At 41.3% G+C, this 24,265-nt stretch overlaps 1 protein-coding gene across 6 annotated transcripts in view; it reads left to right on the top strand.

Annotated features, from left to right (window-relative positions):
- NFATC3 (nuclear factor of activated T cells 3) overlaps positions 1 to 24,265 on the top strand; it is a 1,265,763-nt gene that overhangs the window by 1,116,476 nt on the left and 125,022 nt on the right. The window contains exon 11 of one of the 6 annotated variants that reach the window (XM_073605110.1): positions 17,816 to 18,173. The exons of the other annotated variants lie outside the window; for them this stretch is intronic. Coding sequence (XP_073461211.1) covers positions 17,816 to 17,913 — 98 coding nt within the window. The 3' untranslated portion in view covers positions 17,914 to 18,173. Of the gene's footprint in view, positions 1 to 17,815; positions 18,174 to 24,265 lie in introns of those variants that run through there. 6 annotated transcript variants of the gene reach the window in all.

Here is a 24,265-nt window from a genome sequence, read left to right as displayed (position 1 = left end):
TCCCAAATGTCCCTCAATATTTTCTCTCTGAACGCCTAGGGTCTTAACAGTCCCTTCAAGCGCTCATTGCTATGGCATGAAGCGATCTCCCAAAAAGCAGATATCCTATGTGTACAGGAAACACACTTTTCAGAAACTAAATCACCTTAATGCTCCAACATTGCTTTCATGCACGAGCTGACAAAAAAAAACCTAGGGGGGTCATGATATTATCTGCCTCATTCAACAATCACCCTTTCACATATATGCACCCAATACTCACCAGAGACCTTTCTATAAATCCCTACTACAAAAATTACAGCACTATCCCAAAAATCAAATTGTGATCTGCGATGACTACCGCAGCTACCCTTAAAATCACTCGAGATGTATCCACAACCACTATTAATATGATTAATGAAGGACTCTGTCTCCTTTAAAGAAGAATTAAGCCTGAGCTTTTTAGGCTGGGTTTCCCCTCTGGGTCACAGGAGTGCAATTAATTTTGCACTCCTGAGACCCATTTTCAGCAGAGAGCAGTCTAGAGTCCGCTCTCCGCTGACGTCACTGCCATCAGTCGAGGCAGCGCGTCATCCCGACTTCCAAGTCTGGATCCGCCAGTTGCGTTGATTGATGGCAGTCTCAGCGAGCCGCTGAGACAGCCTCTCCCTGCCCCCTCCCTGCTCCCTCTCCCTGTGGCTCAGCGGTTCAGTGAGCATGGAGAAGCAGAGAGGAGAGACGCTGACTGACAGTCAGCAGCTTTCCTCTTGGGGATCTGTGAGAACCGAGCCATCGGCAATGTTCGGTGGCTCGGTTCTCAGTGCAAAGATGGCAGGGGACAGCTGCAGCATCGGTTTGATGCTTCATCCACTAAGGTAACTATGAATAAAAAAAAAAAAACCCATACTTCTCTTTTAACCACTTCAGTACTGGACACTTTCACCTCCTCCTTCCCAGACCAATTTTCAGCTTTCAGTGCTGTCAAAATTTGAATGACAATTGCGTGGTCATGTAACACTACCCAATTCACATTTTTATCATTTTTTTTTCACACAAATAGAGCTTTCTTTTGGTGGTATGTAATCACCGCTGGGGTTTTTATTTTTTACGCTACAAATAAAAAAATACCAAAAATTTTCCAAAAAATGAATTTTTCTTAATTTCTGTAATAAAATGTTGCAAATAAGTAATTTCTCTTGATAAATTTTTACCAAAAATTATGCTGCTACATTTCTTTGGTAAAAATAACCCAAATCAGTGTTTATTTGGAGTTGGCAGTGATGGGGGACAGAAAGATGTTTTATGGGGACACTGACATGTGCATGGGGACAGGGTTATCAGTGGTGCTTGCTGTTTGTGGGATGATCTGTAACTGCTCTCTGTGTAAAATCATCCTCACACAGAGAGAGCTGTCTTCCCCCCCCCCGCACTGAGCTCTCACTGAGCTCGGCAGGGAGAACTGTCACAGAGACACACGTCTCTGTTTACATTGTGATGGCTGTGATTGAACACAGCTGTCACATGATCGGAAGGGCCAATTACAGCGCCCATATCCCGATCTCTGCTCAGCTGGATTCTGTGATCATAATGACATAGTGCCTCGTGGCTGTGCTGCGAGCCCTCGTTCTGAGGATCGTTCCTGAACGTCCACTCAGAACGAGGAAAGGACCACCCAGCCAGAGGTGGTTAAGGAATGGAGTATATTGTAAGGTGTATATTCCGGGTGTCGGATGATGGGATATCCGGGTGTCGGATGGAATATTCGGGTGTCAGTAGAGGGGCCGGGTGGGAGGTGGTTAAGGAATGGGATATCATTCCAGAAGATCCAGCCCATGCTGACCCCTCACGCTTTTCTAAGAGATCTTCTCAGGAAGATCTCTTGGATCTTGCAGGGGTTCATGTGACTTTAATGAAGTCATAGATCACCAACTTGATTCTGCAAATCTTAAGCGCAAGAAATCCACTAATCTCTCCTCCCTGATCTCCCTTGAAGATCTCTATGACCCCTGGAGATGCCAGCATGGTACTGAGAGGGACTATTCCTACTCACATACCCAAAGTTCTTACTCCAGGATAGACCTGTATCTGACCTCCAAGGTCCTCCTACAAAAAAATCTCAGCCTCCACTATCCACTATTACATGGTTCGACCATGCACCATTATCCATCACTATCACTACCTCCCCTACTATCCCCCGTCATACTATGTGGCAACTCAATACATCTTTCCTTGGCACGCTGGAAACTCAGAAACAGGTCTGTTTGGAGATTGAGGCCTTTTTCACTTCCAATACAAGGAATATTTTTAAAATTGGGCGCCCAGGAAAAGAAAAAAACGACACCTCACCATTGATTCCTTTCTAGAACGCATCAAAAAACTTGAATCCTTAAACTTTACCCCTCCCAACTCGCTGCCGCAGAACTGTAGTTTAAATTTAAATGATCTTTATAACTTTAAATTTAAAGAACTTTAAATTTACTATTTAAGAAATGACCTCTGCTCTTAACTACAAAGAGGACACAACTTTTACCGCAGATGCCTCCGCCTTACCTGGTATTCCCAGGGAAATAGGGGTGGTAAATTCCTAGCCCAACACTATAAGCGCAGAGCCGCTGAAGCCAAAATCCCATTCCTCGTCACTAACAAACGACACAAGGTAACCAATCCGAAGGACATTGCTGATTGTTTTAGCTTCTATTACAAAATCTATAATCTCTCTCCCTCCGATCTTCAGCCTACCCCTCAACAAATACAAACCTTCCTATTTCTCCTCCAACTTCCTTCCATTTCCCCAGAGCAACTCCAATCCCTCTCCCAACCATTTTCCTGCCAAAAGATTACTGAAGCCATCAAAGATCTCCCTTCCCATAAAGCCCCAGGGCCGGAAGTTTTCGTTAACGACTAGGATAAAACCTACGCAGACCAAATCACACCTCATCTATGTAATGCCTTCAAAAATGTCCTAAATACTGGAGAGAGCCTTTCAGAATCTCTGGAAGACGTAATAGTAACCATTCACAAACCAGGTAAACCTTCTCATGACTAGCTAGCTATCTATCACCCCATATCTCTCCTAAACACAGACCTCAAACGATACGCCAAAATATTAGCTACCCGCCTTGCGACCTATTTGCCTTCATTCGTTCACCCTGATCAGGTGAGCCTCATCCCACACTGCCAAACCTTGGATGGAACTCGTAGGTACATAGACCTTAACCACTGGGCGGAGCATCACCAAACTCCTTCTCTGCTAATGCAGAGTCCATCGGCAATACTTGAAATTGGTACTTCAAAAATTTGGTATCCATGGCCTCTTCTTCCATGCAATTTTAGGCCTATACCCCCCCAGTGCTAGAGTTCTAACCTCAGGTATGCTCTCTACTCTCTTCCAGATAACAATTGGGACCCATCAGGGTTGTCCCCTAATCACCCTTAATATTTGTGCTCATAATCGAACTGTTGGTCCAAGCTTATACGTTATACATTCAAACCCCCATATCACTGGCCTAACTGTCGCCCAAGTGTCCCATAAAATAGGTCTCTATGCCGACAACATAATTTGGCTTACCAACCCATTGAATTCTTTACCTCCCACTGTGCGTTCTCCCACTGATAGGGGACAGTTGGAGGTGCCACCCCAACACGCAATCATCCAGTATAAGGTGGCGAGTCCTGCAATGATACAGAAGAGGGAAAACAAGATATTGTGTTAGTCCTTTTGCAAAGTTGAAAAGATTTCCCCAGGAGGGGCCACTTAACATAACATAAAATAAGGTGTATGAAGGCCTTTATCACACCGTATATAATCAAACACTTGGATAAGCATCAAAAACATGCCCACATATTCTCTAAGCATGGGTACTTTTTCAACACACCTATATCATTTTATTTATTACATTTAGGAAGCTAAAGGGACATTTTAGATGTGCACTCTATCTTATTCCTGGGCTCCCCTGTGGCTTGTTGGGCATGTGAAAACCTGTTTAGAAGACCAAAAGCTCCTAAAGCAGGCATGTGCAAAGTCCGGCCCGTGGGCCAATTGCGGCCCACGTTCATTTCAAACGGCCCCACTGATAATTCAGATATATATATCTTTTCTGGCCCCCAACGAATACCCGAGCACTGCGAGGGCACAAAAGATATATACCTGGAATTATCGGTGCCTCGGAGGGGACAGGGAGGGGTCGGAACGAGTTTCGACAGATTACATACAGGAGAATTTCCTGTTTACTCGGCGGACTCTAATAGGAAGTCCCATCTCCTGGGCTGCCTTTGGACAACTGTTCTGTCTATCATAGGAGGCGGGACTTTGTACTAAAGAGGCCGCCGAGTAAACAGGAGATTCGGCATCGATCAGGCTGCATTCATGACACTGGTGAGGCTGCATTCATGGCACTGGTGAGGCTGCATTCATGGCACAGGCGAGGCTGCATTCGGGCACTGATTAGGCTGCTCTGTTGGCCACTGACCCTTATTTTGCTTCACAGTTCTTTTTTTTAAATTTAAGTTTTTTCCTAAAACATCCCTCTTGAAGTGAAGGTGCGTGTTATATGCCGATAAATATGGTATATCCAAATAACATGCCCGAGCTCATCCTTTGTCCTGAGTGGCGCTCGGTGATTTGTTGGGGGCCACAAAAGAAATATATATCTCAAAGTAACACGCTCAAGCTCATCCTCAGTCCTGAGCAGCACTTGGGGATTTGTTGGGGGCCACAAAAGAAATGTATATCTCAAAATAACAAGCTTGAGCTCATCCTTAGTCCTGAGTGGCGCTCGGGGATTTGTTGGGGGCCACAAAAGATATATACAGTTGTGTTTATGAGTTTACATACCCTGGCAAAATGTATGATTTCTTGGCCATTTTTCATGATTAGTTTTTGGCTGAAGCCATTTATTATCAATCAACTGTGTTTACTGTTTTTAAATCATAATGACAACAGAAACTACCCAAATGACCCTGATCAAAAGTTTACTTACGGAGATACAGGCAGACAGATATTCTGAGAGTCTGCAGAACCCTGGTATTGCATCCGCGATCTGCTGATAGCGGGTGCAGTGCTCAGCAGGCTCCTTAGAAAAAAAAATAATGCACATTATTTTACCTATGAAATAAATGTGCATTTATTTATTTTTTTCAGAAGGTGAACTTATCATTTAAGGAAATCTTAATCCTTTAAGGTGCACTCTACTAGGCTAGTAAGTGCCTCCTGGGCATTTAGGCTTAAAGTGGTTGTAAAGTCTCCACAATAAACTCCCATGAAAGGTTCTCTTATGGGGCAGTGTTTTTTTGTTTGTTTTTTTTCAGCAGTATAATCTCTTTTCCAGCAGTGCTTATGTACAGTCACATGGTTTTCTCAGGTCTTTCTCCCAAGCAGAGAGACTCCAGTGGGAGGGGAACACATTTCTCTGCTGTTAGTTTGTTTCAGGAGTGGAGGGCGGGGAGAGGATCAGCTTCACACAGACTACGGAAATGACAGGAAGGGAGGGGGAGAGAGGGAGATTCAGATGCTTCCGAGAGCAGGATGATTGAAAGTCAGTTTACTGACAGGAACAGGCAGGGTCAACCAGGTATTATACTATATGGAAAAGGATAAATAACATTGCAAAAAATAATTTGCACAAAAATAATGAAGGAAGGAAGGATCAATCGATCCAAGGAGGAATTGGTCAAAGGAAGGATTGGTCTGTCAGTCACAGGAAGGATCAGTATGTCGATCGCAGGAAGGGGTCGGTTGATCAGTCACAGAAAGCACTGGTCAGTTGAAAGAAGGATCAAGGGATCAATCACAGGAAGGATTACAGAAAGGAAGGATCGATCAATCGATGGAAGGAGTGGTTGAGAGAAGGATCAGTCGGTTGATTGCAGGAAGAATTGGTCGGTCGATTGTTCATTCCTTGTGAAAGCAATAAAGTGGATTAAAAAAAGACAATGTAAAGTAAAAATAAAATGTTTTGAATAAAATAAATAATAAAAATGTTAAGTGCTTCATCCCCGGTGTTTATGTGTAAATGTGGATATATATGTAAGTCGCGCACGCATATGTAAACTGTGATTGCACCACATATGAGATATTGCTGTGGACGTCAGAGCGAGAGCAATAATTCTAGCACCAGACCTCCTGTGTAACTCTTAACTGGTAACCTGTAAATGATTTTAAAGCAGCACAAATAGAGATTTTTAGGTACCGTAGTTTGGCTTCGTTCCATGCAATTTTCAAGCATGCCATGTTTTGTATATATTTACCCAGCGCTCCATCTTTTATATTTTAACCAAAAATCGGGTATTATATAGTGTTTGTGTGCAAAAAAAATCATTAAAGTGTATTTCTTCCCCAAAAATTTGAATTTGAAAAACCGCTGCACAAATATCGTGTGACATAAAAAAATGCAACACCGTCCATTTTATTCTCTAGGGCCTCTGCTTAAAAAAAATATATAATGTTCTAAGTGATTTTCTAGCAAAAAAATACAGATTTTTACGTGTGGGAGAGAAATGGCAGAATTGGCCTGGGTGGGAAGTGGTTAACAAAGAGGAGGGGAGGAATAGCTTCAGGGGAATATAATTGCTTTATCTAGGCAAGAGGGGAGGGGTGGGAAGGAGATTGGCTCTTACACAGACTACAGAAGAGACAGGGAGAGAGGAAGGGGGAGATGCAGATACGCTGAGGACATAGCTGGATGACGGAGGCATTGTAAACCGACAACACTATCAGAGATAAGCAGCCACGATAAACGTGGTCAGTTTACAGAGGGGAAGGCAGGATGTGCCAGGCATTGCACAGCATAAAAAGGGACAATTGACATGGCAAAAACACTAGGCTATATCTCGTGCTTCAAAGGGATCAGGAGCATGTTTTTTGTTTTTCTTTAGGGTTGCAGCCATTTTAAGGTAATGGTTTCTCAAATTTGCAAGACTGCCACCTGGGCCTCTGTTTGTACATTCTCCAAGATTTACCAGGTGGATGTTCAGGTCTCACCTGTTGCCAGCTTCAGACTTAAAGTAAATGTAAACCCTCAAATATACCCAGTGAAGTGAACAGCCTCAGATGATACACAGGGATGAAACAAATCCTACATACGTTTTACATGTATATCTGCTGTCTTCAGCTTGCTATATTCTTTAGAATTCTTACATCAGGTTAGAATTTTCACTTCCTCATTCAGCAGTAGCAGTGTAGTCTTGGCTTACACTAGGAGACCACTGATTGGAGGTAAGGCACACACACTCCTTCCACATTGGCAGAAGAACGAAGATACTTTCAGAGCTGCGCTGTGACGAGACAGGCTTTCTGCTAATCTATTTTTTTAGAAATCTCCCTAGACACAAATTTTCAGCTGCTTTTATCTCCCGTCTCAGAGAACTTGTCAGAAGTTATCGTGCTGACTTAGCAGCATAAAGACACGGGACTTAGGGATTTGGAGAGAGATAAGAAAACACTAGAGATTTATGTGCCCAGGTCAAATTTCATGAATTGGGTTTACATCCACTTTGAGGTAATTCAGGAAGCTGCTTAAGCTGCAGGCTTCCCTTAGACTGCTTCTGAGGCATGGTGGGAGAGGGAGAGGTTAAGCCTGTATTGCCAACAACTCTTTTGTTTGCCAGTATCCAATTCCTCATAAAGGCAGCAATATAACCTAGTCGTAACAGAATAAATACTGATCCTGTGTCCATAGGCGTGTGCTTGGGCACACCCTAATCACCCTTGTGCAGATTCCCCCTGCTGCCCGGGCACCAATGTCATTTTCCTGCCTCTTCCTTTTCTGAATGAACACAGTGAGTGATCGGTACCGATCACTCACTGTGTTCATTTATAACTGAAGCATAGTAAACTGTTTATTATTCTTCAGTTTTTGAATGAACAGGAAGCTGCTCAGCATAGAGCACTTCCCATTCATTCACCAGTGCAGCTGAGGCTGTAGAGAAAGGGACTGGGGAATCTCTGTCATCAGTCCCTTTCTTTTTATCAAAAGTGAGACATAAGGGGTCTGTTTAGACCCCCTGATATTTCAACAAAGCCCCCAATGGGGTTCCTAAATAGAATTTGTAAAAAAATATATTTAAAAATACTAAGGATCTTCAATTACGTCCAAACTTTTTTTTTTTATTGAAGAAAGATTACATCACAAACAGTCAAGTGTAACATTTTGGAGCCACGGGAAGATGCCCGACAAAGGGGTCCTACGTGGTTCCGAAACATTGCACTACAAACCGTGTTTGTGATGTGATCTCTCTTCAATAAAAAGAATGTTTTGACATAATTGAACACCTTGGTGTGCTGGTACATATGTACATTTTATCATGTATGTTCCAATGTCAAGCTGGTGGTTGCTACAACAGCCGGTACCCTAAGAGCTCATTCCAGGAATGTGTGCGATGGGAATATGGACTGTGGACTTTTCTACTGACTGACACCATCCATTGTTCTACGGGCACCAACCTTTGCCCTACTGACATAACCACTGCTGTGTTGACACTGACTCCATTCATGTTTTATAAATAAATGTAAAAAACATTTTAAAATGTATGAAGAGTGTGTGTCTGTGTATATATTAGGGGTGTGTAATTTAATTGCTGCATCGATGCATCGCTATTCGGGTGTCCCCGATGCGGCATCGATGCAAGCGACCCGAAAATCGATGTCGAGTGATGTCATCCCGACTTGCCCCGCCCCTCCCGGAAGAGTGCTCCGAGTGTTTTTGTCAAAATGGCTTTTGTTAATAAATGCAATTATAATCCATTAAGTGGCCACCGCTGTATGTGCTTTTTTTTAAATATATGCAGCTTCATACCTCATTTTTAGTGTGTGTAACTGTATATGCCGCTCATGTGACTGCTCGGTCCGGCCCACCTCTCTCCTCTCACATCTCTCCTGTTGTCACCCCCGCCCGCCTCTCTTCTGATAGCTACAGTCGGTGGGCGAGGCTGAGAACTCCCACTGACGTCAGGAGAGACGTGAGACTGAGAGGAGAGAGGCGGGCCAGACCGAGCAGTCACATGAGCGGCATAAACAGTTACACACACACTAAGAAACGAGGTATGAAGCTGCATATATTTTAAAATGCACATACAGCAGTGGCCACTTAATGGATTATAATTGCATTTGTTACTACACAGGTATTTTTTTACAGCAGTATGTAGAGTACAAATGTGTTTTTACGCTACTTATACTGGCACCTACACGTGCTCTGCGCTGATATTTCCCAGTAATCGTGATGCATCGCGGAATCGAATCGTTGATTAGATAATCGTAATCGAATCGTGAGACCAGTGAAGATGCGCACCCCTAGTATATATACAGTAGGGGAAATAATTATTTGATAACTGTGAAAAGAGGGGTAAGGGGTGTATGGCGCTCCCTATGACGGGGTATCCTGTAGGGTGTATGTGCTAAACACCTAAAAAAAAATTACTAAAACCTACACCTCATAATGAAATATAATGAAGCATAATAAAGCAAACCTAGTGAGCATATATGTGTTTCAATACCTGTTCAAAAGAGCATAGTATCGCTACCATATAAAGTGACATAAGGGTATAAATGCAGTGGGAGAAAATGTGACCATTAAAAACTTCCCCTGCTAACCCACAATAGATAAACAGGAAGAATATTAGACAATATTAATATCTGAGCGCGTAATAATAAGTGTCCACTCCGGTGAATATAAACCGCAAATAGAAAGTGAAAACATATCAAAATGTGAGCAACAGTCCCATAAACAAGTAAAAAATAAATGTAAAAAATGAAAAAATGTGAAGCTCCAGAATTGCAAAATGTTCATAAAAATTGTGACTCTTGTGCTGGAATTAATATCCGGTGACTTCCGTGATCCCCCTCAAGGGTCCCTACTCACCAGCTCCTCATACCCCTGCAGGGGTAATAGGCATGTAGCGGCAAAAGATGAAGGGCTTCCCAGATCCAATGCAGGCGTCCACACAGGTCTCCTATGCGACCCAGCTCCAAGCAGTGGATGATACACCGACTTCTTGCATCACAGCCTCATAGGAAAAAACAGGGCTCCCATAGTGTAGTAATTAAGATAAGACTTTATTAAAAAAGCGACCAATAAAAACAGTCATGACTCCCCATGCATGGGTGGCCAAAAACTCACACTATACGTGGGATAGATAGCATGGATTGAGGGAGCTAAGATGAAACACACCGCCGAGCGGCGTGCGCCTCAGCTGCGTTCCAAGCTCGCCCTAACTTCCGGGTGTGACTTTGATAACGTCGATGACGAAACGCGTTAGACGGAGCCTCATGGGGAGTCATGATTGTTTTTATTGGTAGCTTTTTTAATAAAATCTTATCTTAATTACTACACTATGGGAGCCCTGTTTTTTCCTATGAGGCTGTGATGCAAGAAGTTGGTGTATCATCCACTGCTTGGAGCTGGGTCGCATAGGAGACCTTCATCTTTTGCCGCTACATGCCTATTACCCCTGCAGGGATATGAGAAGCTGGTGAGTGGGGACCCTTGAGGGGGATCACAGAAGTCACCGGATATTAATTTCAGCACAAGAGTCACAATTTTTATGAACATTTTGCCATTCTGGAGCTTCACATTTTTTCATTTTTTACATTTATTTTTTACTTGTTTATGGGACTGTTGCTCACATTTTATATGTTTTCACTTTCTATTTGCGGTTTATATTCACCGGAGTGGACACTTATTATTACACGCTCAGATATTAATATTGTCTAATATTCTTCCTGTTTATCTATTGTGGGTTAGCAGGGGAAGTTTTTGATAGTCACATTTTCTCCCACTGCATTTATACCCTTATGTCACTTTATATGGTAGTGATACTATGCTCTTTTGAACAGGTATTGAGACACATATATGCTCACTAGGTTTGCTTTATTATGCTTCATTATATTTCATTATGAGGTGTAGGTTTCACATGGTTTTAGTAATTTTTTTTAGGTGTTTAGCACATACACCCTACAGGATAACCCGTCATAGGGAGCGCCATACACCCCTACCCCTCTTTTCACGATTATCATACTTCACCCTCCTTTTAGGAGGTGTGATCCAGGGGAGGCTGCATACCGGTTCTGTCCTTGAGCGGAAACTTTGTGTTTTTTCTAGAAATAATTATTTGATCCCCTGCAGATTTTGTAAGTTTGCCCACTTACAAAGAAATGAAAGGTCTATTATTTTTTATCATAGGTGTATTTTAAATTATAGAGACAGAATATTAACCAACAATCTATAAAAAATACCATCCCTGAAGTCAAGCACAGAGGTGGAAACATGCTTTGGGGCTGTTTCTCTTCATTGTCGTGCTGGAACACCCATCCACTACCTCTCTTGGGACTGTTTCTCTGCTAAAGGTACAGGGCCAACTTTGCCGCATTTAGGAGCCAATGGATGGGGCCATGCATTGAAAAATCTTGGATAGGAACCTTCTTCCCTCAGCCAGAACAACTCTTTGTTCTGGCAACAACAACAGCATGACAATGACCCAAAACATACCGCCATTGCAACAACGAAGTAGCTCAAGAAGAAGCACATTAACGTCATGGAGTGGCCTAGCCAGTCTCCAGACCTTAATCCTATTGGAAAATTTATGGAGTGAGCTGAAACTTTGAGTTGCCAAGCGACAGCCAAGAAATCTTAAGGATTTAGAGTAGATCTGTAAAGAAGAGTGGACCAAAATCCCTCCTGAAATGTGTGCAAACCTGGTAACCAACTACAAGAAACGTCTTACCTCTGTGCTTGCCAACAAGAGTTTCTCCACCAAGTACTAAGTCATGTTTTGCTTGGGGATCAAATACTTATTTTACTTACTGAACTGCAACTCAATTTATAACATTTGTATCATGTGTTTTTTTCTGGATTTTTGGCTGATATTCTGTCTCTATCATTTAAAATACACCTATGACAAAAACTATAGAGCCTTTATTTCTTTGTAAGTGGGCAAATATACAAATTCTTCAGGGGATCAAATAAATATTTTCCCCACTGTAAGTATGCATGTATACACATCGGGAAAAATTAGTATTGATAAAAAACAGGTTAATACCACGCTAAAGTACAAAATAAAAATTAGCTGCAACAAAAAAACATCAAACTTCTCTATGGTGCAAGTGAAATAATAAAAAATAAGTTGCGCTAAATTTGAAAAGATTACAAATCAAGTGACATTTAGTGCAAATGAATAAACAGTGAATGTTCAAAAATTCATAAACACAAAATACATGTGTACAAATAAAGGACTTACTAGTGAGTGATAAAAAAAACAAAGTTAATGAATATATAAAAAATAAAAAAAATGAAAGATAAATGAAAAAAAGTGCATTGAAGTAATACAATAAAAAAAAAATCTGTTGAGATACAAAGTTCCAAGGGTTGTCCACCTTCACCAAGAGGGGAGGAAGGGGGGGGGGGGGAGGATCCCAGTCTGAAGAGAAGAACCCACTCTATAAGTGGGAACCCTTCCCAGAACAGATGGACCCTCTCTAGAGCGAGGTCATGAACACGGGCAGATTATGCCCTCTGTAGGGACTGGTAAGTATCCGATACCTCCGGTATCCTCCGAGTATGGACGGGAGCCACTCAGCAGGGTATAACAGGAACAGACCAGGCACTCCAATCTACGGGAATACACTCTGACCCGAAGCCAAAAGTGTACAAAGGATATAAGAAAAAGGACTCCAATCGTGAAATAACATTTATCAAAAGGAGGATCCTTTATATAAAAGGGTCTCGGCCTTTATTATTAAAAGGAGGCAAGCGGTGGAAACCGCAATACTACAAGATAAAAAATGAATAAAAAATAGCCGGCAAACTCAAAATGCAAACACCCGAGTGCTAGGTGTGTGTGTGTGTGTGTGTGTGTATGTATGTATGTATATATATATATATATACACACATATACAGTCAGGTCCATAAATATAGGGAAATCAACACAATTCTAATCTTTTTGGCTCTATACACCACCACAATGGATTTGAAATTAAACGAACAGGATGTGCAGACAAACAGGATGTGCAGACTGCAGACTTTCAGCTTTAATTCAAGGGTATTTACATCCAAATCAGGTGAACGATGTAGGAATTACAACAGTTTGTATATGTGCCTCCCACTTTTTAAGGGACTAAAAGTAATGGGACAGATTAACAATCATCCATCAAACTTCCACTTTTTAATACTTGGTTGCATATTCTTTGCAATCAATTATAGCCTGAAGTCTGGAACGCATAGACATCACCAGACGCTGGATTACTACTGCAGGCTACAAGAAAGAACTTGTTGCTCTTGTTGAGGAAGGCTTTGAAAAGAGAATTATCTCTAAGAAAGAGAAGGCCTTTTTGGTTCCAATAGCACCGAGGGTCCCGGTCATATATTATCTACCAAAGGTGCACAAGGATCCTGTTTGCCCCCCTGGGAGACCAATTGTTAGTGGCATCGATTCGGTTACTTCCAGGGTGGGCAAATATATCGATCACTTTCTGCAACCTTTGGTTATTACGACCCCCTCGTATTTGAGAGATTCCACTCAGGTAATCAACATACTTCAGTATTTGGAGTGGAAGGACACATTTATACTTGCAGCTGCTGATGTATCTTCGCTGTATACCGTGATTACACACCAACACGGTAGGGAATCAGTTGAACATTTTTTGCAACAGGATTACTCTTCATGACTGGCAGAGATCCTTCATTTTGAGGCTTCTCAATTATGCCATGGAACGAAATTATTTTTGGCACAATGGTTCATATTACTTACAGAAGAGGGGGGTGGCTAGCCATGGGGGCGAAATTTGCCCCGAGCATGGCTAACCTTTTCATGGCCAAATGGGAGGAGGATGTCGTCTATCAGGTGTCCAGATCTGAGCTGGTAATCTGGAGGAGGTACATAGATGACATCCTCCTCCTATGGGATGGTAGCCTTGAATCCCTAAACAATTTTATTACTGGCTTGAACAGTAATGATAGGGGTAGTCTCCTAACACATGAAGCTAGTAGATAAATAAAAAGAGAGTCTTACGAGCCACAATAATCCAGTGCCCAAGAAAAACTGCAGATATTAGTACCCAGCAGCAAACGCAGACCACGTTTCATAACCATGCAAATCAATGTAGAGCAAGATTGCGCTGCGCTAGAGTAGATCACACTGTCACATAAACTTCTCAACGTGACTATAAATTTTAAAATAATAACAGAAAAAAATACATAAAACTGAAAAATCATAAAAAGTGCTTTCACAAAATCGCATAGAAGTGAGGTGTACATATGATTCTAAGTATAAATCTTCCAACATATAATCATGAAATCGCATACAAGTGCAATGTGCAAACAAATATAGATACGTGAATGTATACATAAATTCATAAAAAGCGTGTTATAATTGTATCAAAACCTAATAAAGTGCAATATGCATATACTGTTTGAGTAAAAAATAAAAAATAAATGAAAAACAAAAATACAAATAAAAAGTGCCCAGTGCACCACATATATATTAAATTGGCATGTAGAAAGTATATGTGGAAAAATCGCCAAAAAAGTGCATATATCAATGTCCAAAAATTGCATATAAATGTCCAATTTAAGTGTCATTCAGCATGCTTAATCCAAGTGCTGCAAAACCATGCTCCAGTGTGCCTCGGTGACCCCCCCAAAGTGGTTGCGCTCACCTCAGAGCGTGTGACACAGTGATTAGCTGTGTCAAAACACGCTGTGGAGCCACCCCCGGGCTCTGTATAGCTGGTTAGATACGATCTCCAACCTGGATCAATGCAGCTGCTGGGTTATACTTAATCTCCAGGTGAATGGACACTGGTAGACCAAACCTGGTCTGGTCTGGTTTAATGTGTTGTTTGATTACTTATTATTTTAGGGAGATTTTTTATTACGTCTGCTGGGGTTATTATTTTATACTTCTTCTTAATATAAAATTATTTGTTTTTTCTATGGAATCTTTGTCAATTCTTTTATCCTGTTTTTTTTGTGTTGTTTATTTGGATACATGTACTTACCACAAGAGGTCGCCACTCGCACTCACAATCCCTTCCCAGAGTAGGTGTGATGATTTCTTTGAGAATTTAATTTTTTTTGGATCTTTCATTTCTAAAAGTAATTTGGATACTATTGTTTTTGTATGGTGTTTATTCCAGGTTTTAGGAAGGGGTTAATTCCTCTGTCCAAGATACATTATATCATTTTTTAAGATTATATTGTTTTCTTTATAATTTAAATCTTTTTTATGTCATGTGTTCCCGGGCCATATATAATGTTGATTTTTGGCTTGTGATATGCACTTTGGATAAATAAATGCTGTTAGTTTCCGGGAGGTGTGATTCCATAGCTGGGAGATTATTATTTCCAATCTGTGGAGCGCAAGGTATTTCCGGGTTATGTGGTCCAATGACTGTCAACTTACTCAGCTTCCGCTCTATGAACCGCAAGCGTCATTTGGCCTTTTGTTTACATCCATATGTTCCGCTCTATGGAATGCATGTCACTTCCGGTTGTTGCAGTTCATTGGTTGGGAATTGACTACTTCCGCCATGTGGAACGCAATTAATATCCAGTTTTCTTCACATTCATCCCCCTTATAAACGGCAATGTCACAAGTCATAACCATGCCCCTGAAGATGCACGGTTGTGACGAAACTTCGGGTTGCACAAGGGGCGCGTGGCGTAGCGCTGTGGACGGGGGGGAGTGGCTGCCATCTCATTGGTAGGAAGCACTGGACGCTTTCCTATTAGCTTGTATTCTACTTATTACATGTGAGTTTTTGATACATTTTATACTAAATAAATTGACTCCTCTGTCGGATGTCTGCGCAATGAGAGTGTTTCTTCCATTTTCTACATATGTGGCCGCTGTGCTATACCTTTGGGAGCATACTACTTAGTCAAGTGTTTGCCGAGATTGGGTTGATTGCATCTGGTGGGTCAGTGGAAGAAAGACCTCTGTAACTAAGTGAGCTGTATGAAGCATGGATCTGACCAACTATAAATCTTTTTACTGTGTATAACTATATTCAATGCACTGGCAGTAAGAGTCGGTTATATTGGGTATTGGTTACGGCTTTTTCTCCCCAGTCTTCAGAGTATTCCTGATGGGCTATGCTTTTGAATAATTTACCAGAATTTTATTTTTTTTGATGAACTAAATAATTTATCAAAATTTACATTCTTGATGAACTTTTAGTTTATTACCACCATTTCTTAGTGCTACACCTTTTACCCCTCTTTTTTATTATTGCACCCAACAATATTGTGTCAGCAGCTATTTGTAACATTTATTTCTTATATTTTTTCGTCCAGCGCAACAAATCTTCCTCTTTTTAAACTCTAATCTGGCCTTCCTGTTTTTGAGGCTCACCAATGGTTTACTTGAACTTTACTGAAATTAACTCTGGACCTTTTATCTGCACCTGGCCATGGAACAACTGAGCAGCCAATTGTCCCACTACTTTTGGTCCCTTAAAAAGTGGGAGGCACATATACAAACTGTTGAAAGTCTGCATTTAAAGCACATCATCATTTCAAATCCATTGTGGTGGTGTATAGAGCCAAAAAGATTAGAATTGAGTCGATGTCCCAATATTTATGGACCTGACTGTATATACATACACACATGTGTGTTTGAACTTTGGTGTGCAAATGCTAATGCTATGGGCTGCGTACACCTATGCCTGTGTCCCTTAGTAATCTCCAAGAAAAATATTTTTCAGTAAGTAAAAAATTTCTTTTTTAAAAAAACAAAAAACAGCTCCCTGCAAAAGATTACAATAATACCAATCCTTGCAGAGAATTGCTTTAACTACTAGACAACCAGCAGCCTCAGTTATACTGTGGCAGGTTGGCTCTCCTGGGCAATCGCTCCTGAGAGACACAGAACGGAGATCTGTCAATGTAAACAGACAGATATACGTTCTGTCAGGGGAGAGGAGACAGATCTGTTGTTCATACTAAGTATGAATAGCGATATGGCTCCTCCTTTAGGCAGTCCCATCCCCCCACAGTTAGATTCACCCCCTAGGACACACATTTAACCCCTTTATCGCCCCCTAGTGTTAACCCCTTCCCTACCAGTGACATTTACACAGTAATCAGTGGCTATTTTTAGCTCTGATGGCTGTATAAATATATACTAAAAATGCCATAAATATATCCCCTATTTTGTAGGTGCTATAACTTTTGCGCAAACCAATCAATATACGCTTATTGCGTTTTTTTTTGTTTTTTTTTTACCAAAAATATGTAGCAGAATACATATTGGCCTAAACTGAAGAAGAAATTTCGTTTTGTTTTTATATATTTCGGGGAATATTTATTATAGCAAAAAGTAAAAAATATTGCTTTTTTTTTTTCAAAATTGTCGCTGTTTTTTTGTTTATAGCACAAAAGAAAAAACTGCAGAGGAAAGCTCTATGTGTGGGGAAAAAAAGGACATCAATTTTGTTTGGGTACAGCATTGCACGACCGCACAATTGTCAGTTAAAGCAACGCAGTGCCGTTTCGCAAAAAATAGTCTGGTCATCAAGGGGGCAAATTCTTCCGGGGCTGAAGAATAGCATGAAATATGCATGTCAAAATGGCAGGTTCCAATATGCATGTCAAAATGGTAGGTTCAAAACTAACCCTAGAAAGAAAGGGTAGTTGATGCTTGGAATAGACTTCCAGCAGAAGTAATGAGTCAGTCAACACTAATTGGCTTCAAACATGCTTGAGACAAACATATACATTTTCTAAGTTAAAGAAAATACAAATGTTTACATTATTGTCACCTTTTCCATGTTTTTACTGAAGATGCTGTTGTAGTTTTACCTTTTTAACTTTTTTTTTTAATTCTCTTTCTTTCTTTTTAATATAGTAAATGAGATCATAGGACGTGACATGTCACATGAAACCCCAAGAACACCTCAAGAATGTGGGGAGTCTGCAAAGTCCAGTATACCAGATGTAGTTTAAAATTTACTGTGGAAAAGGAAATAAAGATGATGGCAGAAGAGCTACAGTTTAATCTACTGTTCACTGATGTGTGTCTCTGGTTTAGTGCTTCTAGTTTTGTTGCTTTTCTTATGTCTCTTTGGAGAAATTAACTTTCACTTTAAGTAAATCATAGATACAGCCAGCTGTAATTTACCAACACTGTTAAATATCCCTAAGGGTTCATTTACATGTGCTTTGATTTCAACACACATTAAAGCATCTACCTTTTTTGATGTGTTTTCGATGCTTCTGTGGTGCTTTTTTTAAGCTAATGAAGCTTGACAGATGCCCTGTGTGTGTGTTGATATCTCACACCTTCAATACTTTCAAAACAAAGCAAAGCTAAATTAAAGCCTCTCGAAAGCTTCAAGCGAGCTTTGTCATAGACTTCTATGGAGGCACTGAAGACACTTTGAAGCACCACTAAAGCGACATGGGGTATAAGTGAAGCCGACTGTAAGCTAACCATTTTATTTAGTGACAGGGGCTTTGACTGGTCTTTTAAAGAGCTTTCAAAAAGTGTGTCCGTAGCCATGTTTTGAAGCAAGTGAAAAACAAACCCTAATGCCGCGTACACACGAGCTGACTGTCCATCAGAAAAGGTCAGACGGAACGATTCCGTCAGACATTCCGATCGTGTGTGGGCTTCATCGGACCTTTTCTGTCAAATTCCGATAGACCTAGAAATAGAACATGTTTCAAATCTTTCCGACAGACTCAATTCCAATCGAAAAATCAGTTTGTCTGTATGCTAGTCCGACGGACCAAAAACGACGCAAGGGCAGCTATTGGCTACTGGCTAAGAACTTCCTTATTCTAGTCCGGTCTTATGTCATCATGTTCGAAACGATCGGACTTTGGTGTGATCGTGTGTAGGCAAGTCCATTTAGTTGGAACTCCGTCGGAACTCCGTTGCAACTCTGTTGAAGAGTCCTTCGGAGTTCAGTCCGACGAGAAGTCTGCTTGTGTGTATGCGGCATTAGAGTAAAGTTTTGGATATAAGCAGTCACAATATTCTTCCTAACTTTAATATAGAACATTTTGAGAATCATGAAAATGAAATAGCCGTTAGATATTAGAGAATATAGCTATACCTTGATGTAGAGCATATTTACCAGTGTGGGCTTTCAGGTACCTTTTTTTTCAAGCAATCATACAGGGGCTTATTTTCTCAGGGAAAACATTGAAAATCTGAGTATCTTCTTTAATAAAATTATTGAATATGAGTTACAAATGAATTAAAAAAAAAACAAGCATTTCAGAAAAATAAAAATCTATAGCATAAGTCAAAGATTTATGCTATTATACAAACATATTGAATAAAATTACCATAAATATTGCACAATGTTCTTGACAAATAAGGTAAATTGACAGAGTAGAGTAAGTCTAGAGCTCCATGGGGAATTAATGTTTTCTATTTACAGCTTTGAAGAGCACCTGTGCCTAGATTATGGACACATCTAAAATTGTTGAATATCTGCAGTGGCCAGGGAAAAACAAAGTCAAGGAGTTTAAAGTGGTTGTAAACCCTATAATAAGGCTTACCTGTAGGTACCGTGAATATCTCCTAAACTTTCACACTTGCATATTCACTGTATCCGCATGTGCCGTAATCGGCACATGCACACCGAAGAAACAGCTCACTCGTGCTGTTTCTTCAGTAGCTGTGCCCTTACCCGTGATTCCCCCACGCATGCACAGGAGTCACCTCATCGAGACTGCGGCCAATCACAGCGCTGGAGCCCGCAAACCCGGAAATAACTCAGGTGCAACAGCTTAGATCTAAGGTAAGTATTTCATAATTAGCTAGTATGCGGTGAATAATGCATAATGCAGCTCATTATGCCTTTGTCATGCAGGCTGTTTTTTTGTTTTTTGTTTTTTTTTTTTTAAGAGTTTACAACCACTTTAAAGACATAGTTAAAGAAAGCTTAAAGTTATTGATTCTTTTTTCCTTTAACAGTGTGGACTTTGTGACCCCTTGATGACATAGCTGCTTTAAGCATGTGTAAATATTTTAATATTCTTAGTCTGAGCACAGGCGCGCTATAACTACTTGTTGACATTATTTCTGCACATTGACTTTCAGAGTATTGCAAATGATGTGGCTATCAACAATGATTCAACTCTCAGTAGCAAACCTATTTAATGTATATTAAAAGCTGTAATCTGCCTACAGACATGCATGATTCAACTATTGACACATTCCTGTTTGTAGACCTGCCCACGACCTTGGCCAGGTACACTTTGTTTCCATGGCCAAAGACTAATGTTTCCACTCCTGAGAGGCCAGAACCAACTCCCTCTCCCTCCTTAATGCAAAGCACCAAATGACAACTTACTTGTTTTAAATGATTTGTCAGAAAGATTGTACTACAACTGCATGCCTAGCCCCTGTCTAATGACTGTAGGCAGCTTTAATATACAGAGATCCAGTGATGGGAATTTGATAACACTGGCTGCTATGCACAGCTGCTTCAGAAACTTGCTGACCCAATCAGCTTCAAGCTTTCGTTTTTAGACCTTAAAGGAGTTAGTTGTAAAGTCTCAAGGGTTTTTTAACTGCATTCTATGCATTAAGGTGAAAAACCTTTTGTGGTGCAGCTGCCCCCCAGAGCCCCCCTTTTACTTACCTGAACCCGATCTTTCCAGCAACGAGAACAAGCCCAGCAGCTTCAGCTGCTGTCTCATGTCCTCATTGGACAGATTGATAGCAGGGGGAGCCATTGGCTTCCGCTGCTGTCGATCAAATCCAGTGACACAGGAGCCGGGGGCGGAGCAGAGTCCTGCTATCTGTGTCAATGGACGCAGCAGCAGGACGCTGGAGCACGCCCACACGAGTGCACCCATGGAATGCAGCTCTCCGTGGGGGCATTGAAGCGGGGAAACAGGAGCGCCGGCGGGGGAGCCCAGAAAAGGAGGATTGGGGATGCTCTGTGCAAAAACCTCACACAGAACAGGTAAGTATAACATGTTTATTATTTTAAAAAATAAACAAAAAACTTTACAATCACTTTAACTGAACAGCTGCTCCAATTTTACTAAATTCCCCTCAGTATCTTTTTGTGTAGTGTTTAACAACCTGTTAACCTGTTTCTCAACATGTTAGAACAATGATGTGGAAAAGTGCATCATCATATTACATTTCACTCACATTTTCTGAACATTCTTACATAGCAAATGTAATATTAGGCACATGGCCTAAAAATGATTATCAAAAGTGCCACTGTGTCAACTCATAGTACAATCTTTCTACTTCATTGCATTTCAAGTTAAAAATAGCCTGTGGTACCATGTTACACAATTGTTAAGGGAAATAATTTTCTGGACCGTTGCATACAATATGCAGGTATCAAAAGGTTGTAGTTGAGGACAAAAGGGTTAATTAGTAATATTCTTTGGACTTTTACACACATAGCTCAAATAAATATATTCACCAGCCACTTTATTAGGTACACCTTTCTAGTACCAGTAAAAAGAAGAGAACCCGTTTGAGATGATTTGAGCTTTGTGACATGGTGCATTATCCTGCTGGAAGTAACCATCAGAGGATGGGTACACTGTAGTCATAAAGGGATGGACATGGTCAGCAACAATACTCAGGTAGGCCGTGGCATTTAAATGATGCTCAATTGGTACTAAGGGGCCCAAAGTGTGCCAAGAAAATATCCCCCATACCACCACCAGTACCAGCCTGAACCATTGATACAAGGCAGGATGGATCTTGCCTTACTTTCATGTTGTTTACACCAAATTCTGACCATTCAATCTGAATGTTGCAGCTGAAATGGAGACTCATCAGACCAGGCAACATTTCTCCAATCTTCTATTGTCCAATTTTGGTAAGCCTGTGTGAATTAAAGCCTGTTTCCTGTTCTTAGCTGACAGGAGTAATCAACCAGTGTGGTCTTCTGCTTCTGTAGCCCATTTGCTTTAAAGTTCGATGTTTTGTGTGTTCAGAGATGGCATTCTCCAAACAGTTATTTGAGTTACTGTTGCCTTTCTATCATCTCGAACCAATCTCCTCTGACATCAACAAGGCATTTTCGTCCACCCATCACTGGATACTTTCCCTTTTTTGGACCTTTCTCTGCAAGCCCTAGAGATGGTTGTGTGTAAAAATCACAGTAGATCAGTAGTTTTTGAAATACTCAGACCAGACCGTCTGGCACCAACAACCATGCCACGTTCAAGTCACTTAAAGTGGGTGTAAACCCGATTCATTAAATTTAAGCTGGGCACATATACAGTTGTGCTCAAAAGTTTGCTTACCCTGGCATTTATATTGAAAAAAATTACTAATCATATCAAAAAACTGTCTTTTTTATTCAAGGATAGTGATCACATGAAGCCATTTATTATCATAGTTTTTTGACTCCTTTTAAAATCATAATGATAACAGAAATCACCCAAATGGCCCTTATGAAAAGTTTACATATCCTGGAATGTTTGGCCTTGGTACAGACAGACACAGAAGGTGGCACACAGGTTAAATTAAGGTCGTTATATGTCGGCTGTTTGAAGGAGGATATCGTTGTTATGGCAGCAGCTAGCTGGCATAACCCTGGTATCCTCTTCTTCAGTGAGCGGTCCAGTTTAAGATAAAAGTGGTCTCTGTGGCGGATTCGCCGCAAGATCACTTTTATCGGTGGCGGGAGAGGGGCTTTTTTATTGCATTTTAGTGTAAATATGAGATCTGAGGTCTTTTTAGAGGTCCTGTCATGCTTTTTTTCTATTATAAGGGATGTTTACATTCCTTGTAATAGGAATAAAAGATAAAAGTAACACATTTTTTTTTTTAAACAGTGTAAAAATAAAAGGTAAAATAAATAAGAATAAAAATTTTTTTTTAAACGCGCCCTGTCCCAACAAGCTCACGTGCAGAAGCGAACGCACACGTGAGTAGCGCCTGCATATGAAAACTGTGTTCAAACCACATATGTGAGGTAACGCCGTGATCGGTAGAGCGAGAGCAATAATTCTAGGCCTAGACTTTCTCTGTAACTTAAAACTTGCAACCTGTAGAATTTTTTAAACGTCGCCTATGGAGATTTTTAAGGGTAAAAGTTTGTCGCCATTCCACGAGTGGGCGCAGTTTTGAAGCGTGACATGTTGGGTATCAATTTACTCAGCATAACTTTATCTTTCACAATATAAAAAAAATGGGCTAACTTTGTATCTTTTTCCAAAAAAAGTGCGCTTGTAAGACCGCTGCGCAAATACAGTGTGACAAAGTATTGCAACAACCGCCATTTTATTCTCTAGGGCAGCCCTCAAATTTTCCACTCGCCAACTCGCATTTTGCGAGTGGAAAATGAGGTCTGGCGAGGAGCTGGGCTGCCTGGGAGTGGGGGAGCATCGCCATCGGGGGGGTGAATGGGAGCCATTCTCTCAGAGAAAGAGTGTGGAGGAACAGAGAGGGCGACCAGATCATTATAACGGAAGAGAGCGTGGAAGAAGAGGAGATCCAGCTTGATCACAGAGCGGGGTTTGCGCGCTGTAACAGCTTACATTACAATTGCAGTCCACACGCCGTCAGACACAGCCCTGCCCTCCTGACCCCACACCTGTGACAAACAGAACGCCGGTCCAATGCCAGGGTACGTTGTGTCTGTCACAGGTGCGGGGTCAGGAGGGCGGGGCTGTGTGTGACGATGCGCGGATTGCAATTGTAATGTAAGCTGTTACAGCGTGCAAACCCCGCTCTGTGATCAAGCCATATCTCCTCTTCCTCCATGCTCTCTTCAGCTATAATGAGCTGGCTGCCGCCCCCCTCTGCACTGGTGAGGCTGCATGATGGACACAGGTGAAGCTGCAATGGTGGACACAGGTGAGGCTGCAATGATGGACACAGGTGAGGCTGCATGATGGACAAGGTGAAGCTGCATGATGGACACTGGTGAGGCTGCATGATGGACACAGGTGAGGCTGCAATGATGGACACAGATGAGGCTGCAATGATGGACACAGATGAGGCTGCAATGATGGACACAGGTAAGGCTGCATGATGGACACAGTTGAGGCTGCACTGGTGAGGCTGAATGATGGACACAGGTGAGGCTGCAATAATGGACACAGGTGAGGCTGAAATGATGGACACAGGTGAGGCTGCAATGATGGACACGGGTGAGGCTGCATTAGTGGGCACTGGTCACTCTGCGTTGATGGGCATGGGTGAGGCTGCATTGATGGGCACGGGTGATAAAGTTTCTGTTAATATTTGTGTAACTTAATTCTGCATAAAACATTTAAGTATAATTTCATGAGACTTTATGAGGGTGGGATTAGGGGCATGGTAAGGGTTGGGTGGGTCAACTGGTGGCGAGTAATG

Source organism: Aquarana catesbeiana, linkage group LG11 (genome assembly GCF_042186555.1).
Source record: "Aquarana catesbeiana isolate 2022-GZ linkage group LG11, ASM4218655v1, whole genome shotgun sequence".
NCBI classification, from domain to species: domain Eukaryota; kingdom Metazoa; phylum Chordata; class Amphibia; order Anura; family Ranidae; genus Aquarana; species Aquarana catesbeiana.
This window is presented reverse-complemented; position numbering and strand designations above follow the sequence as displayed.